Genomic DNA, 16,821 nt, shown 5'->3' with positions numbered 1-16,821 from the left:
GTGTGTGTGTGTGTGTGTTCATGGATGCGCAGCAGCAGCAGCATCTCCATGGATCTTTAAAGCACTCCTTCGGGATACGCGCAGACGAAAAACCGCGTGTGGATGCAATGAAAAGTCTTGGATTCTTAATCTGAACGAGGAAAAGCGGCGGACGAAACGCGGGGAGAGGCAAATCAATTCAATTTCTCCTCTTTTGGGGTTTGCCCATCAGCTCCGTGGAGGAGGTGGAGGAGGGAAGCGTGAAGAAGTTTGCGCGCGGCGTCGGCATTTCTAACAAAGCCCGGGGCGCCGTAAAGTACGCAAACTCTCACTGCTCCGGTTTTTATTTGCAACTGGGTGATGATTGGGAATTGTTGCTGAGGCCCCTGGAGAGGCTTCTTGGACACCGGAGACCGGGGCCTGGGCGCACCGCGTCTGTTGAGACGGATCCGCGCAGCTCCACCACCTGGAAACTATACGGTCCACTAGACGCACCAAAAACCCACAAGACCCTCTCCTCTTTTCTCCCCCAGCTCCCTGCCTCTCTTCTGTATCTCTCCCTTCCTCGTGTTCCCCTCTCACCAAGAGGATTCCCTTTCTTCTTCAGGCTGGTGTGGACTTTTACAGCCGCCACAATAACTGATCATGCGATGACTGAGCGCGCTTTGGGCACATCTACCGAGTCCATTACAGGTAATGAATCTCAACGGGAAGATGCTCCCGTCACTCTTGCAGCATGATAGCGTTCAGAAACGAGTGCACAGTTGGCAGATTAATGTTTCTGGCGAAGTTTGGGGAGCAATGCAAAGAGCTGCATGCTATTGTTTTAGGATCTGGGGTTTTGTTTCTGATGAAAAGGAATGCGAGCCCCTCTTGGGTTTTAGGAGGCTCATTAGGAGCTCCATTCGATTTTCCAGCCGAGGACAGCAAATCTGCAATCAGTCGACGTTAATCACTAAAAAACAAAGCAGCTTTGTGCATTATTTATTCCATAAAAAAACAATTATGTGTAATATTTGCCTATTATGTGTGCGCACATTTTCCTGAAATAACCTCCCCACCACCTAGCTGCTCTATAGTGTTGCTTTCCTTCCAGTGTTTAATTGTGCGCATATGTGCAGCAGTGCGTCTTTCACCAAATGCAAAGTTATTTTCTTCCAACAGTCCAAATCTGCACATTTAAATGCTCATATTTTCCTGAATCCTAACTGTTCATAATGCGCTCTGTCTCTCTCTCTCTCGCTCATGGTTGTCATCTCTATTTACTGAATCTGTGTGTGTGTGTGTGTGTGTGATCGCCCGTATCCCTCGCAGGAGGCGAATGATGGCAGAGGATGGGGAAGGAAATCTCTCAGGGGCCCCCGACGCCAGGGGCTCGGAGGGTCGCTCCTCTCTGCCGAGGACCTTCATCCGGCTCAACGACCTGTCCGGGCTCGGGACGGGAGGCGGGGAGCGCGGCGAGGTGGTGGTGGTGGAGCCGGCGGCGTCCCCTGCGCCCGACGGGATCTCTACGGCCGGGGAGGATGCGTCGGCGAGCGGCGAGGAGAGCCTGCCCTACCCCACCCTGGCCCCCGTGGTCTTCTTCTACCTGAAACAAACCACCCGGCCCCGGAGCTGGTGCCTCAAGATGGTCTGCAACCCATATCCTTTCTTCTTCTAATTTTTTTTTATTTATTTTTTTAAACTTCGGAGTCTGCTCATGCGCACATGCGCGCTCCCACCTGTGGCAGGTAAGAAACAGCTGCTCGGTTGTGGAGCTTTTCCAGCTGACCTCAAGGGTAATCCAGTCACCACTTAAAAACTATAGTGAGCACGTGGCCTGCTTTGGCACACACTTCCAGGAGGGTGAGTGTGTGTGAACATGTTGCTGTTGTGTGAAGCTAGTCTTAAAGCTTCTTGGCCTCAGGTGAAGTAAACCAGGGGCCAGGTGTATTTGTGTGACTCACTTGTTTTGGTCCCTCTGGAGCTGGGGCCGATCTCACAAGGCGTGGGTACGCTTTGACCCTCCGGTCCGTGCACTCGGCTTCACCCGTCCTCATTCAGAGCCGTTTTTTATTATTTTTTTTATGTTCCAATCGATTATTCATAACGACCGCTCCGGATGAAAATCCATTGACCTCACAAGACTGAACCTGAGCGAAAGGGCCGCGGGTTATAATTAGTTTATTGATACACACCTGGAGTGGCTGTTCATCGAGCCTTTCCTTGGGGTTGAATAGCAGCGGAGGGGTGGTGTCTATTGAAGTCGCGGAGCCTTATTGAATCGCTCCTGCCACTGAAGTGTATTATTGATTCATAAGTGTACAGACCTGCACTGATGCACTTCCCCTGAGAGGAGGGGGAAGCAGGCACTAGAGAGTCTTCTCTGTCTCCCAGTGTTTCTCACTCAGTGTTTAGGCAACACGGATGTTTGTGTGTGTGAGGTCTTGATAGCTGGATGTGAGACAGCTATTGGAATGAATGTTTCCTTGGCTGATGCTGCTCTGGAGGTTTCAGACAGAATTTATTTTTCTGTTAGATGCTGCGCGTTAATATCTTTTGGATTACCTCCGTTCCTTCCCTCTCTGTCTGCCTCCCCTCCCACGCCTCCACCCGTATCCTCTCTCCATCCATTCCTTCTGCCGTCTGTCGCTCTGCATCCCTACGCCCCCCCTCCCTCTCTCCCTCCTCCTCCTCTTTCCTCATTTGTCACCATTTTAATTGAGACACAGTCAGCCTGTCCTCCTCTTCCCCCCAGGCCCGCTGTCCGCGATGCTGCTCGCACTTGTTACTCTTCCACTCACACCCCCACCCCACCACTTTCTTCCGCCGTCACCCTCTCATCTTTATTTTCCTCCTTTGTCCTGGTCTCGGCCTCCCAGCGATCGCAGCTGATTTCCATGTCTGTAAATGTCAAATCTTTAAAAGGTCTTACAAATAGACTTTCATAGCAGCAGGGGCGCATCACTCCCCAGAGGCTCGGCGGGGAGCAAAGGCGATCCTTGATACTATTATCCAAGTCAGGGGCTCTCAAACATTTACTTTTCACCGAGCCCCCGCCGAGACCCCCATATTAGGGCAGAACTTTTCTACTGGATAAAAAGAAATTGCACCCCAAATGCTTTTGATCACATAAAGTTGTGACGGTAAGGTTGAAGTTGTTGCCACGTTCTCAGTAACTGACAAGGAAAATCAGTGAATTCTTACAAGCTCAAGTAATTGTTTGCTTTTCCACATAATCCTAGCTCCTCCTTGTATGCTGTGTACATACACCGATCAGCCACAACATTAAAACCACTGACACAGGCACACACACACAAAAAACGGTTTAGGAATAACTCAAAAAAGCATGAAAAACAGCACAAGGTGTTGACCTGGCCTCCAAATTCACTAGATCCCAAACTGATCAGTATCTGTGGGATGCACTGGAACAAGCCTGATCCACAGAGGCCCCTCCTCTCAATTTATAGGATCCAAAGGCCCCCCACTAACAACATGCTGTTGCCAGACACCACAGGACACCCTCAGAAGGCCCATGTCCATTCTCTGATGAATCACAACTCTTTTGGAGACACAAGGAAGACCTACACAATATTGAGCAGGTGGTCATAATGTTATGTCTGATTGGTGTATAAGTTGTTCTGGTAAAGTTAAAGTCGTTTGATTTATCAAATTGATTGATTTATTTCTCGGTGAACCATCCCATCTCGAGGATGTCATGTCATGCAACGTTATTGGATATACTACAACTTGGATCACTGAGAATCTTCACAAACACATTGTGACTATGTACACAACTTTTGTGTCTCACTCATTGTTTTGGTTTGTGCTGTTAAAAAGTTACATTTGTCATCCATCTGTCTACACCTGAATGCACTGCGCGTAATCAAGGCGAGCCTATAGACGGAGCTCGTTGGTCCACGCACACACGTACGCTTGTCGACTGTAGCACGGTTTCGTATGGATTAAAAACTCAGGTGCGCCGCAGTCTGGATTTGAATGCCCTCAAATGCCCTCGATTGCCAACATTCACCTTGTGCTGGACGACGACATTGCTTTTTCTTTTCCAGACGCCGCCCGATTCTTTTCAGTCAATTAAGGTCGGCGGTCTTGAAATGGATCCGTTTTACAGACCCTGCTTTAAAATGCTGTATGGATTTTAAAGCGTTGAAAGGGCCGCTTTGTAATTTGCTGATGATGGTTGAATGTTGAGTGCGCAGACGTCCCTCGGGCTTTAATGGTTGTATTTAGACCTTCTCGGTCTTCTTGTTTCCCCTTTAATGTGTATCTGTGCTGATTTGGGGAAAGGTCACTGACTGTGTAATGCATCGTAACATTACTGAGATCGATTTGTCTCTGCGTACCCCGCATGTGTGTGTGCGGGCGCTTGTGTGCTCTGCGCCGTGGGAATCCGTGTGCGCGCTGGTGCTTTGTATCGGAGAGAGCAGATGTATCTCCAGCTATATTTGTAACTCTTCCTCTCTTGATCCGCGGCCCTCCTCTGCCTCTGCCTCTCCGCGCCGTCCCTCCATCTCTGCTCTCCGGTTGAAAAATGTAATCCTGCAGTAGTCGCCGCTCTCTCTCTCTCTTGCTATAAATACATCCACCACCAGCAGCCAGCTCCGATGCGCAGGGGCCCCGTCCTCTGTCTGACGCCGCAGACCAACAGCACGGGAAAACCCGACTGATCTCAGGGCCAGAATCTTTTCTAAACAGGCATATCCTCGGTAAGCCCTCAGCCTTGGGCTGCCGGCGGCCATTTTCGACAGTCTGAAGTAATTAGGACCCCTGGATCCTCGTTGAGGTATTTAGGGTCTAATTGAAGACCCCTGGGGTGCACACTCTGAGTGATGTTTTGCCCAGCACATTGCCTGTGTGAAATTCCCTCTGCTGGCTTTGCTAATGATTCCTGCAGAATCTGTGTACGGTAGAAAGCGAGAGCCATTGTGCATGTGTGTGTGTGTGTGTCAGCAAGGTTGTGTAAGCGGCGCGCATATACATGCACACACTTCCACAGGACTCCCGTAGGTGTCTCCTCTCTGGCGGGGAGCTGGATACCGTGCCAAGACGGAGGAGGAGGAGGGGAGTTTGGGAACTCTTCCAGCGCTCTCTATCCTTTGCTCGCACTGATTTAAGCAGAGGATTACACATCCCCGAACGGTGAGGGAGGACACCTGGCCCTGCTAGGTGTTTGTCATCACGCTGAAATAACATCACAGAAAAGGCTGATAAACCACTTGCACTCAAGGGAACGGAGGGATTTTTGGCAAAATAAGCTACTGATTAATATTTTTTCCCTCTGTTTCGCTCCCTCGCTCTGTATATCAGCGAAGCGGGCTTTCACATTTGTTGCTCGTCGCTCTGATGCGTCCGTCCAATAATGGAACCCGAAGCGGACACTTACTTAATCAGCAGAAAATGCCTCCTGCCCTCCCCCTTTCGCGCGTTCTCCCCTCGCAACCTCCCCCCCCCTCCTCCTCCTCCTCTTCCCTCGCTACTCCTTTCTTTCAGACCCCTCGCTATTTTCTTCCTGTCTTCGGAGTTAAAAGCCTCATGTTGGCTGGGGAGCGCGGAGGGGCGTGCGCTTGCCATCTCCGTCGGCCTCCAAAACCAGTAGAGGGAGAAGAAAGAGAAGAAGAAAAAAGAAACGGCAGAAGAAAAAAAAAAAAAAAACAACCAAAAAAATAAAATAAAACGAGGCTCAGTCGGAGAGCTGAGTGGGATTTCAGAGAGCATTTTTTAAGAGGTGATAAAGTAGGCCTGTACCCGCCAAAAACTTCACTTTCATATTTCTCTCCTTCGCACCCCACCTCCCCCCACTTCCTTGGAGAATTTTTCCAGCTTCTTACGAGTTTGTTCCTCACTCCGAATTCTATCAGAACTTTTTTCCTAGGTGTGTAAGATCATAGTAGGATACACGCTACACACACACACATATATATATACACACCGATGAGGCATAACATTATGACCACCTTCCTAATATTGTGCAGGTCTCCCTTTTTTCCTCCAAAACAGTTGTGACTCATCAGAGAATGGACATGGGCCTTCTGAGGGTGTCCTGTGGTGTCTGGCAACAGAATGTTGTTAGTAGGGGCCTTTGGGTCCTATGGGTTGAGGGGAGGGGCCTCTGTGGATCATCCCACAGATACTTGATCAGTTTGGGATCTAGTGAATTTGGAGGCCAGGTCAACACCTTGTGCTGTTCTTCATGTTTTTTGAGTTGTTCCTAAACCGTTTTTGTGTGTGTGTGTCTGTGTCATCCTGCTGGGGATGGCTGCTGCCATCAAGGAGTGTCATTGCTATGGGGTGGGGGTGTTTGATCTGGTCTAGGTCTAAGTAACATCCATACGAGTACCAGGAAAGCACATTTTCATATTCCCCATGTGTTCTCTCCATATGTCAGAGGCTGACATGAACTCTTTATTTCAGTGTGTGTATATAGTTGTGTGTCTGTGTTTGTGTGTGTGGCTGGTCTTTAGGCTGCAATTCATGCGTCTCGCTGAGCACGCGATGCGACTTGCATGTATTTTGCATGTAAAGTGCGAGCCGCAACGGATACGCGCGTGCGTCGGAGATTGTGTTCGCGTGCATGCTTAGAGTCGCGCACGTGATCATATTAATATTTAACATACGCCTAGCTCAGACTTTAAAAAGCGGATTTTTATGTAAAACACGACTTGCCAAAAGGATGGCTCAGCCTGCAGCGATCTTGCACGCCGGGTTTAATGTAGATATTGTTGGCCAGTCAGATTCCCTGCTAACTAAATGATCATCATGAGGGCTCTGTGTAATATGTCAGTGACTGCAGGGTAGACAAGCAGGCCATAGCTATATTTAGTGCCAGCAAACCTGCACCCACTTAGTGCTAGATGATATTATGGTATAGGGCTCACTTTTAAATGAAATGGAAATATTGGAAATGTTATAAATGAATACTTGGCTAGCATTAAGCCTTAAAGGTTTGGTTCTTTTGACAATTGATTCTTTCGTGTATGATTTTCTCTTTTTCAATCCTAAAAAACATTTTCCAAAATAAATGTTGCGTTGCTTATTACTTCACAATTCAGTCCACCATGGTGACTTTTAGTGTAATCTGATCTGCATTAATGGATTTTCTGGACGCTTGAAACAGCAGTACAAGCTACATATACTGTCACATCACATTGAGCAGCATTAGTATTTATCTGTATTTCTGTCTTCGTAATAAATAGAAGTTCAAAATGTACTCTCCTTTTGGGTTTTACCAACTCCCTGAGGCTAACGCGTGGCTACTTGCGCCACTGTGCTTGCTAGCTAGCTGCTAACATAGCCTGTGTGTTTGTATGCTAGGAAGGTAACATTGAACAGGTGGTCAGAGATCGATTCTTGATAAAAAAGATGTGTACTGCCGCCGGAGCTCAGGTTAAAACGTTAAAGTCGTGTACAAAAACGAGCTGAAAGATGCTAAAAGATGCTAAAAGATGCTAAAACAGTCCACAATGCTGAATTTGGTGATAATTCTCTGTGGCATCAACTGATGACAAATAAACGTTGATTGGTTCAGCTTCACAAACAGTTTCTAGGTATCTAAATATTTAATGGTGAGCATCGTTATCATATCGATAGTAGACAGTTGAGGCTGTAGAAAGTGAAAATCTGTCTTTGAGGATGCAGAGGCATTTATTTGGATTCTCTTTTCCTACCAGGATACCTCTAACTGCTAATACTACTCTCTGCTTTTGGCAAAATGCTCAAGTTTATTCTCTGAAGGTGGACAAAAGGCATTCTGGGAAATGCGGGAAATCATTTATGAAGCCGCTAGTCAACAGGGATAATGGCTACGGCCGACATGTTTGTGTCCCCTGTCACCTTCCTTTCAGCTCACTGTTACATTTGTTGACAGCACGAACCCCTTCTGTCTCACTTTCCTTTTCTAAGATGGAAACTAAGTGGCAGAATGAAAACTTGCATAACTGCAAACCAAAAGAGCTCTAATGAGAGCGCGGCCCCAGTCAAAAACATTCAGCGCAGCACTGTAGCTGGTATTTATGTAGGCATGGGCGTGTGGGTGTAGGGCTTTGTTATTGTGCCTGAAAATCTTTGTCACATTGAGAATTGAACGTTAGCCGGTTTGTCGCTTTTAGTCACCGTGCTTTTGCGCTTGGCTTCGACAGCAGGAAGTGAGTGAGCGTTTATCACATCCCTTTTCATAAACAGCTCAGAACATTCATCAGAATCACTTTAATGACGTTTCTGCCATCCATATCATGCAGGCCCTGCTGTGTGCGCGCTTTAGACCTGACCAGCATCTGTCACACGTTCAGGAAAACCAAGGTTGTTTGAGGAGAGCGACGCTTCTTTCGCCCTTGAACCCACTCCGACAACAGTGACAGATCAGTTTACTGCTGATGACAAACTCCTGACACACTGTACTGTGTACTGTATGTGTGTGAAGCGCAGTGATTCAGCCACCGCAACACTGAAAGTGCCAATTATTGATGAGTAACAGAAGTGACAATCAGGAAGAGAAGGCAGGAGAAAGGGAGCGAGGGAGCGAGGCCGGGGCTCGGGCTGCAGTTAAGGTGCGAGCAGACGACTCGGTAAGAGGTCTGCCCTTAATGAGGAGTTTTGCTTAAGCTCTTAAACACAAAGAAAACCCTCATTTGTGCTCTGTGTGCTGCCCATTTTTCTACTCTACTGCTGATTGCTACGGCACTATACTTCCCTGCACGCGGGTTGTTAAAGCTTTGGCGTTTTCAGTTCAACACACCTGGTGTTTGGTGGTTTTTCCTTTGAGCCTTGATTATTAAGCTTTTCAGAAGAAAATTGCTGCTTGTACCGGCTACGGGTTCTTATTCGGAGAGATATCACCGACAGCTTTATATATATAAATATAGATAAATATAGGTTTACTAGTGGAAGAAGCGCCTTCTGCTGCGCTAAAGCCTGTTTTAGTGTTACTGCTCCATTCGCATTGATTTTCAGCCTCAACTCAACAACAGCTAAAATAAACAGAGCTGGAAGTTCAACACACAAACACACAGATCTTCTTCACCCCAAGTAATCACCTTTTTTTTTTTTTTCCATTTGACCCTTGATCAACATGACTCCTACCCTGGTGTAGCCAGACTTAGTACTTATCCAAATATGACTCCGCTAACCATTTGGATTTGATTATTTTTTCATTATGTTTCAACCACTGCAGAGAAAAATCTGCACCCAATTGGATCATCCTACAACCTATCAGAGCAACACAATATGTGACATTAAGTGATGAAGGCTTTCTCAACACATGACTTCAATCTCTGTTAATTGTTCGTCCTTTAAAGTTAATCGGTGTCAATAACGGATTGCGGCCATTTTGCCGTAAACAAATTCTGCGCACAATTGGACAGTCCCACAGCCGTTCAGAGCCATTTTGTTGTCAACAAAGTCAACTCCATGGCGCTCAGAACTACATCGCTGTTGCTCATCTGTCCATCCCCGCGTAATGCCCATGACTGGCCAAGCAGATATTTGCTGGAGCATAATCAGTTCCCAATGGAGGGGTTCCAGACCAACTTTCCGCCCTTGCTTCCCAAGCTTCTAACAGACGTTGAATACATTTAACAACAAACTGTGATATTTGATTATGTCTTTTTCAGCGTCCTTTAGAGATGCAAAAGAGGTATGATATTAATAAATAAATATGATTAGGACTGCCCTTCGTCTCTCCAGTCAGTGTTGTGCCTTTTCAGTGGTGATTTCAACACAGACCACTTTGTTCAGAACAAACATTTCAGATTCGTCAATTGTGGTCTGGCCTTTAATTTGTCTCACTGGCAGCTTAATATTGATTGACGAAAAAAAAGGTCAAAGTGGTCAGGCTGGAATTAAATAGCGAACAAAATAGCGTTGAGAAAAAGGAAACTCAGAGCAACCGAGGGCAAACAGTATAACAAGACTCCATTGTTGCGCTGAAGAAACTGGGGCAGTGGAAACGTGAATTTTCTGTGAATTTACCATGTGACTCATAGCTCTTATAGTAGACTGCAGGTGGGTCGCCATGCCAAGGCAGATGAGGAGTATCACACACAGAAAATGTAAGGAAAAACACACTGCTTTGCCAGACCCTAATTAACAAGCGACCAAAGATCATGATGCGATGACTGGAAAGTGTGTCTCTGAGTTGTGTGCCCAAATCCAAGGAAAAACCTTAGCAGCCTAATCTAAACAGATTCTGAGTGCTTCGGATTCACAAATGAGCTCTGCGGACCCAACCTGTGGTTTGGCCTTTTTCTGGTAGAACCGTCATGCGGCCTGCAATTACAGTACCTGCGCGACCTGGTTTTCTCTGAGTAACCTGGTTACCAATGTTTGTGTGTGTGTCGGGAGGGTGTGGGGGGGAGGGGGTCCCAGGGCAGGGTAGCTGTGTGTGTGTTTGTGTGTTGGCAGCAGAGGACCGGCTAACCCGATACGCACCCGGTGAGACTCCGACCGCAGTGATTCAGGGGTAAACCGCAAACTCCGCTGTAGACTGCCAGACAGCAGCAGGAAGCACTCTCACTCTGTGTGTGTGTCACTCTGCAGGATTGTATGATTGTTTTTACTGTTTTCTTACTTTGTCATGGATTAGTTTGCATGTATGTAAGGAGAGAAAGCATAATATCTGAGTCTCAAGCAGCTTCCAGCTTTTATGTACTTGCATTTTTTTTTGTTGTTTGTGTGTTGCTTCAACTCACTTTCCTGTTGGTTTTGTGCCCCTTCATTCCTTTGATTCCGGTGGCCTATTTAACAAATTAATGTGACTCCCATAAAAACCACAGGATAGCTCCTGGAGATTGGAGGAAAAATAAAGGGAAAGAGGGAGAGAGAGAGGGAAAAAGGAAAGTTGGAGGAGTCTGATGATAGGAGGTAGTGAAATCCTGAGGAGAGGGATTGAGCTTTGACTCTTCTACAGACACGCTGCCTTCGAGGTTTCGTCTGTGACCCTGTAAAAAAATTCAGTTCCCAGTGGTTATGCGTCTCACCTTAGTTTTTCCCTGCGGCGACCGTATTGCTGGAGGGAAAGTCTATTGTCTGGAGTTTGAGAAGCACAGTTACGTGTGTGCGCGTGCGTGTGTTTGTCTCCAGAAAGGAAATATGTCAATCAATTATTTGTACAGGGTGAACAATTAGTACAGACAAAGCTGTGGTGCTTAATTACCGCTGCTTTAGAAAACAGCTTGTCGCGATTAAGAGGTATGAAAAAACCAAACAATTCTGTCACTGCCATGTGCAGTAAATCATCAGGGATAGTTTGGTTAGATAAATGGTCTGGTTGACTGGCTGGTTGTTTTATAGATGGTTTATAGGCTTGTTTGTTGGCTGAAAGGCTGGATTGTGTCGTGTTTTGATGTTCGGGTAGTTGGATGGAGGCCTGCTTGACAGATTGGTTGATTGATTGGTTTGGAAGGTTGTGTTATTCCCTGGTTACTTCCCCGTTGGGTTGTTTGACTGACCAGATAGCTTGCTAGTAAATTGGTGAACTGAATGGTTTGTTACTTGGTACTTTGGTTTGTCGTTTCACTGGTGGGTTGATCAATTGGTTGACTTGGGTGGATGAATGTTTGGTTAATTTATCACCTACTTGATTCTTTGGATCTGTATTAACACATTTAGTTGGATTGTTAGTTGTAGTGCTGCAGCTAAATTGTACTGGCAAAGGCCCATGTTATATTCTCAAATAATTCATTAATTATGACTATAAACAACTATAGCAATAAGTAGCAAAAATAGCCATCACAAGCGACCAAAATCAAAGGACTAAAATGGTCTAAAAATATTTAATTTGTTCAGAATTCAGTTTATGGAGGACCAAAACTGCCAGAAATTAAATGGCTCAATCAAGACAAAAAAAACAAAAACAAAGATAATAAATTAGTAAGCTAAACGTGACATAAATTGATATTTATCTTTTTCTATAAATTTAATTCTCTATACGTTTCTTGTTTAAGAAACGTAATGTTGTCACTCAACGTGTATCATGGTGTCGACTTTTCATCTTAATAACTGGTTGGAGCAGAAATGACAACAAAAATAATTCACTGACAAAAACAAATACATTTGAAAATAAATCAATAAGTAAATGGGAAAATTCAGTCCGTAAAGTTGAAAATGTAAATAAATGCAAAAGCAAATTAAAACAGAATTACCAAATTATGTTACGTTTTATATATTAATTGATGTCTGTGTTTACTTTTAGGATTATTTTCTGTGGATTTAAAAGCACGTATTTTTATTTTGTTTTATTTGTATTTCAGCACTTCTGGTCCTCCATAGATATTTGCCATCAGACAGGAGTGCAGATACTAACGAATATTTATGTTTAAGAAATCAATGCTGTGTTTTGCAACTTTGCAGAATGAAACAATTAGTTAAAAGTTGCTGTAATTTTAAGTTTGATTAATCTCTAAATGACTGGTTAGCGGTTGGGTCATTTAGTGGCTGGACTGGTATTTGGTTGGAGAGTTGTGGGGGTGGGGCATATTTTTAAGGCATTATTATAATATAACCTCCTCTGTACCTTAATATGGAAAAGGCAGGCTAGATATAAATACAGGCATTTTACATATTGTGCACAAAATACTGCATGTATACACAAAACGAATGAACATATGTCCTTTCTAAATCTGTCTTATTTTTGCTCCCTTTCAATATGTTATTTTTTTCTTCTTCTTCCTTAGCCCCCCTCTTTGTTGGGCTTTCCGTGAGATGGCTGTAAGTTTATGTAGGACTCGGTCCAGGATTTTCTCTACCAGCTTTTTCTCATTAGGGTATTGTAGAAGACTTGAGCAAGGCTCCACGGCGTGGCAACAGAAGGGGGCGGGGGTACAAGCGAATGACGGAGACAGGGGTGGGCCAGCTATACATTTACTCCAGACGCAGCAAAATCTCATTGGGCGCCTGAATCAAGTTATCTTTAACTCTCTTAACGTGGCCGCATCTGGTCTCTTTCTTCTCTCCTTTGCCTTTCTGCTAACTCCTGCCGATCTGCATCTTTCTCCGTCTCGGCGCCTGCTTCAGTTTAATGTACGTTCCTTCCCCTACCTCCTTTCTCAAACCTTCTACTTGTCACATAGGATTTTTTTTCTGTTACACATCCCCGCTCCACCCTCTGCTCTGTTGTGATAACTACACCACCCCTCTCCCGCTGTATTTCTCCTCAGACAGACTGATAAGTTGATGAGCAGCAGCACAGCGGGGGATGCCATGTCTGATAGATGTGTCCGTTTTAGACCGCGTTGCAAACTGAGGACTCAGGTGGCATTGACACACACCAGACCTGACCGCTGGCCTTATCTCTGTACCAGCACACACACACACACACACTCACAACCACACACACTTCTCCTCATGGCACAAACAAGTGGAGCGTCAAATCGGTTGACTGTCAAATCGGCCCATTGTGGATTGCCAGTAATGTCAATAATTCACAGGCACGTACAGAAATACATCTGTCTTGTCACATTTTTTTTTGTCTCCTCCTCCCCTTCCTCCTTCTCCTCCTCCTCCTCCTCCTCCTCTCTGTCTCTGTATCTCTATCGCAATCGCTCTCTTTCAAGCCATCAAGACACTAATCAGGATTTTCCCGCAGCAGGACCGGGGAGTCTGGTGAAGGAGCGAGGGAGAAAAAAAAGAGAGATGTCTTATTATAGATAACAAACGAGGGATATAAATACCTCTGGGGTCAGGAAGCTTATGTAAGAGTCATGATATGTGCGTCGGCCTCTCGGCTAAACCCGTGCACGGGATCCTGCGTGCGCTTCCTGCATCTGCGTGCGCGGATAGACTCTGTAATGTAAATCCAGCATATATCACAACACAATCTTGCAATACGGTAACAGATTGCCTGGTGGTGATTCACGCAATTAGTGATCTTATTCGGCGATGTGCCCGAAGCGTTGCTGCGGCGTTCGGCGTATCGTGTGCAGTCAGCCTGGTTTGTTCCAGTTAATGCAGATCCTGTGAATGCTGAGAGAAAGCTAATGAACTGACCGGAGGGGTATATCAACGCGCGTGCTTGTGTTTTTGGTCATTATGGAAGGCTGTTGTGCTCGTGTAACAAGGAACCAGCTACAGAAAGTAGCAGAAACTGTTTTTTATATAGTAATGGAGTGAGGATCATTCAAGCGACTGTTCATCAAACCTCTACCCCACACAGAGACTTTCCAATCACAACTTAGTGACAGTGTTGCTACGTTCGCACTAGAGACAATACAGCAAGAAGCTACAATACATTTTTCATGTTATATAGGGTCCACAGGACACCCCACGCTTAAGTGAGCACTCTACGGATGCGGTGGCGATGCCAGTTAACGTTTAAACAGATGGCGTCACCAAGAACGCCAACGAGCGATTGAGAAACACTTCAATTGCGACATTTATGAAACCAAAAGTACGAGGACAAAAGTGTGGGGAGTAAATGAAACAGTTTGTTCATCTCCTTTAACACAAGTTGAAGTATGGCATGTGTGGCAAACTAGCCTCCACGCTACAGTAGTAACCTTAACAAGAAAGAAGGACATTCACTAATTTCCTAATGTGTGTAAATTCCTTTTTATTCCTATTCTGTTTCTGCTTTGTCCATTTGAATCTCCCGCAGCGGGGGATCAATACCTGAGGCGCATCTCATCTCATCTCACTTTGAAGGCCAATAAGCATTTCATTCATTCATTCATTCGTTCTTTTATTGTCTGTGACCGCTTGTCCTCTGGAAGGTCACGGAGCTGGGTGGGGCCGATCCCAGCGGTCACTGGGCGAGAGGCGGGGCACACCTTGGACAGGTTGCCAGTCTACCGCGGGGCTAACACAGAGTAGAATCGCCAATTAACCTAACGTCTTTGGACGGTGGGACGAAGCCAGAGTACGCGGAGAGAACCCACGCAGAAACAGGGAGAACATGAAAACTCCATTCAGGAAAGCCCCAAGTCGGTTGATGGATCCGGCTGTGTATCATCTACCCACTGTGTGCCAAGACGTATTATTTTTATTCCACTTTGCTTTGTCAGGTAAAAGCAAGACATGGCATTTGAGAATAAGAACAAAAGAACGCTAAGCCTCATTTCTTGCTTGTCAAAGTGAGGTAGGCGGCAAAAAAAAAAAAAAAAGTCTGCAGCTACCTTGCAACATATGGAAACCAAATAGGATGTTTCCAATTAACTCATAAAACTAACAGTAGTATATTTAGCTAACTAACTAGAGTTTGTTAAAAGAAAATCTACTTTTGTCTCCCTCTATCTGAAATAGGACCTCCTATTTAAACATGCTAGAGTGGCCTAGCCTGGGAAGCTTGAGTGAACATTAATGTAGTGTGGTGTATATTTGGAGGTTCTCATGGTTAGCTGGAGTAAGAGGAAGTGTGTGTGTGTTGTGAGTTTGTGTCATCTGTGTCCTTACCTTTGTCATACTGTAATTACTCCGCTTCACTTCGGTGCCCTTTTCACTGCGATCGCTTTGCACAGGCAGTGGCACTGACATGACAATAGACTAACACACACGCACACACACGGGCAACACACACTATCGGGCGTCCTCCCCATCGGTGCTTGGCCCAAATCACTGTGACATTTACAGTTTCGCAGCCATTAGAGCCTAATGTCCCAGGGGCGACTGCGTGATGGCTGCTCCGGCATCTGATCACAGCGTTTTGCGAGCGCGCCGAGCCTCGGCGTCCTTTCAGATGCTACACCTGCGCCGGGATCGGCCGAGGAGGGGCAACTCCCACGGGCGAGGAGCTTGCCAAATTTAAAGGCGGACGCGAGGTCGGGTGAAACGGATGTAATCAGTCAGGCTGACAAAGAGAAAATGTCAGATGTCGGTACATCGGCGCCTGATGCTCCCTCCTTGTGTAGGTGTTAGCTGAAACTGCTGCGTCGCTTTAATGAATTTTACATGAGCATTAGAGAATACGAGGTGTGGATTTATACGCTTGCTAGACTACAGATTGATTATATGTAGTTTTGTCCTTAAACAATAGTACGTTAAGGGAATGTGAAGTGTGTTAAGTGTGTGAAGATTGCAGAGTTTGTAAAGTCAATGTAAAGATAATCCAACAGTCAGTTAGTGGAGTCTCACTCTGCACAATGGTAACAAAATATCCCGACTCAAACCTCACCAAACAACACCACACAACAAGCTACGTCTCATTAGTCATATATTTCTGTGTTTCTTACAAATGCAAATTAATTATTCACTCTCCTTTCATCTCCGCTTTGGTCTCCTCCAGAAAAATATCTGGCTCTTCACGTGGCACTGTGTTCGTCAGCCAGCTGCTGAGGTTTGGTGCACCTTCTTTTACATCACATACAGTAATTCGACCTATTTTTAACACAGAAATGTTGACATCTGCATTTTCAGGGCTGTGACGAGACAGAATGGCTGTGGTTAAGAGGTCAGCGCGATCCGAGTATGCGCAGATGTTTAGCCTAGAGACAGTTAGCTTAGCCTCTTCACAAGTGAAATAATATGTCACGTTGTAATGCATTATTCAAATACATTTCATGGGGTGAACAATACTGTGATGTGGGAATGCTGCTTCGCTTCAGACGATTCCTAATCAGTAACTGCGAAGTTCTAAGCGATTAAAAAGGTGGACAAACTAATAAATATAAAAGGCTCGACAAAATCCGCCGAAAACCTACAATGCCTGCATCAAATACAAATGATCCCTACATGCAAATGGTTCAACATCACCCCTCTCCCATTCCTTCCCTCCGCGGCACATATTGTATTCTGATGCTCCCACACATTCACAAATGTGACAGCGTCATTTCTGGAAGAAAAAATGCACCCTCTCCACCCGAGGGTGCAGATCCTTCCGATGCAGGATGAGAAAGAGAGTGAGATGTGCTTTTTGTCTTG

The 16,821-nt window shown here is 45.6% G+C and overlaps 1 protein-coding gene across 1 annotated transcript in view; it reads left to right on the top strand.

The window, feature by feature from the left end:
- Nucleotides 1–1,300: 1,300 nt before the first annotated feature.
- cacna1g (calcium channel, voltage-dependent, T type, alpha 1G subunit) overlaps nucleotides 1,301–16,821 on the top strand; it is a gene marked incomplete at its 5' end in the record, with an annotated part of 270,616 nt that continues 255,095 nt past the window's right edge. The window contains 1 exon segment of the mRNA XM_084566892.1: nucleotides 1,301–1,620. Within this exon segment, the coding sequence (XP_084423018.1) occupies nucleotides 1,301–1,620 (320 nt within the window).

Source organism: Chelon labrosus, assembly GCF_963514085.1.
Source record: "Chelon labrosus genome assembly, chromosome: 19".
In the NCBI taxonomy this organism is placed as follows: Eukaryota; Metazoa; Chordata; class Actinopteri; order Mugiliformes; family Mugilidae; genus Chelon; species Chelon labrosus.
Note: the sequence above shows the minus strand (reverse complement) of the source record. Positions and strands in the feature narration are given on the sequence as shown.